This window comes from Amphimedon queenslandica, unplaced genomic scaffold (assembly GCF_000090795.2).
Source record: "Amphimedon queenslandica unplaced genomic scaffold, v1.1 AMPQUscaffold_12850, whole genome shotgun sequence".
In the NCBI taxonomy this organism is placed as follows: Eukaryota; Metazoa; Porifera; class Demospongiae; order Haplosclerida; family Niphatidae; genus Amphimedon; species Amphimedon queenslandica.
The window spans coordinates 4,232-5,906 of NW_003546914.1; the positions used below are offsets into that span (position 1 = coordinate 4,232).

At 32.1% G+C, this 1,675-nt stretch overlaps 1 protein-coding gene across 2 annotated transcripts; it reads right to left on the minus strand.

Annotated features, from left to right (window-relative positions):
• Positions 1 to 671: 671 nt before the first annotated feature.
• LOC109586526 (uncharacterized) lies at positions 672 to 1,669 on the minus strand. Of its 2 annotated transcripts, XM_020002724.1 has the most exons (4): positions 1,614 to 1,669; positions 1,398 to 1,554; positions 1,258 to 1,355; positions 672 to 1,205 (listed from the first exon to the last, which is right to left on the minus strand). In XM_020002724.1, the coding sequence occupies exons 1-4, from the start codon at positions 1,665 to 1,667 to the stop codon at positions 894 to 896; spliced, it is 621 nt and encodes a 206-aa protein (XP_019858283.1). In that variant the 5' UTR covers positions 1,668 to 1,669; the 3' UTR covers positions 672 to 893. The 2 variants fall into 2 exon arrangements, with proteins under 2 accessions (XP_019858283.1, XP_019858282.1); XM_020002723.1 differs by having other exon boundaries at positions 1,258 to 1,554.
• Positions 1,670 to 1,675: the final 6 nt, after the last annotated feature.

The window sequence follows — 1,675 nt, forward strand, 5'->3', positions numbered from 1 at the left end:
TGTATGAAGGCCTTAAGTCTTTTTAAATTTAATAAAGGAGGACCATGTTGTATTTAGTATATGAACTACATTTGTGTGAACAAATTTAGCGAATAGCAGCCTGGATTCACTGTACATGCATGATGAATATATTGTGGTATTCGATTGTCTTGCAAAATCTCAGGTGGCTACAAAGGTTAAATGTATACAACAAATGAAGTGAAAAGCACCTATATGAATAATTCAATACAAGTAGCTAAATATACAACCGGTAGCATCAAACTGCATGAAAAGAATTAATAATTAATAGCTAGATCTAATTGATAATGTTATACTAGAATAATCTAATATAGATCTATAGCGTGTGTGCATGCAATAAGTATGAGTTAGTTTAGTTTTAAATGGCGAGTCCAAAGATAGTAGCAGCAATAAACACTATAGCAGCAAAAGGAGAATTCAACTCATTAGCAGCACTGGTAGGAGTACTAGTGCTGGTAGGATTTATAACATTAGTGGCACCAGTGGAGTGAGTAGGAGTACTACTAATGATACACTGCAAAAATAAAGGTGGGTTGTTCACACCAAAAAAGGTGTGTTCAAAAGTCATCATATAGCTCACTCCATAAGTGGTTAAATTACACTTTAAAAAGTGGAGATTTCCACTACTATAGGTGTGAAAAAGCTATCAATAATAGTGGTTCCGCAACATTTGCACAGTGGATAGTTCAAATAAACAAAAAATATTTAAAAAATAAATACTATAAATCTAACAATAAAAGATCAATGAAAGTGTCTAAAAAGTACCTATAAATAAGTCTCTATGTATAAAAGTATCTCAATAAAGTTTATTTCTATAAGTGACATAGTAAAAGTGCCTATAATAGTTTATACCATAATTAATTATTTCTTTCAGTTTAGGGTTCAATACTAGCTGACGACTTGTGAAGACAGGACAAAATAGTTTGGACTTTTCGATCAACTTTAGCTTGTTTGATATCAAGTAGTAGCATCTCAAGTAGCATAAAGTAACGGTGAAATCCTTTAGGATAACCTATATTAAAGTTGTAATATGATATCAGTAAGGCTATTGCACTCTCCTCTATCGGCAGCTCCAAAACCACAGTTTTGTCCACTACTAGAATCGATTTTTTTAATTCCAAACAACAAAGAAGAGTTGGTGTAGGGGAATGAACTGATGTTGCGGTTCTTTTAATATCTACTGATGCCTTTAATGAAGGTAATATAAATAATAAAACGAATCATTTGATAGTTACTTACAGGTATAAAAGAAATGATAGCTTCATGGTCTACTTTTTGACGACTATCAGATGGAACTAAATATACTAATAGTATCATTGGCAGTATATTATTGTATTCTAAAAAATTGACAATTATCACAGTAGTATTTTGACAAATACCTTCAGAATCCATTGTAGAGAATATGTCCGAGATACTTTTTTTTTGTCTTTCTCTTTTGCCCAAATCAAGAATGCATGGTTGCACATCTGTCCACCTGTCAAATGCTACCTTCCTTAAGTTTTCCACTTTCAATACTCTCTGGGCTTCTTCAACAAACTATCGTAAAATACAATGTGCATAATAATAATTAATAAGACATAATACATGCATAATACCTGATCATATATCACTAATGCTGGAAATTTGTCTATATAGCGAGCCGCATGCATTGGACTAT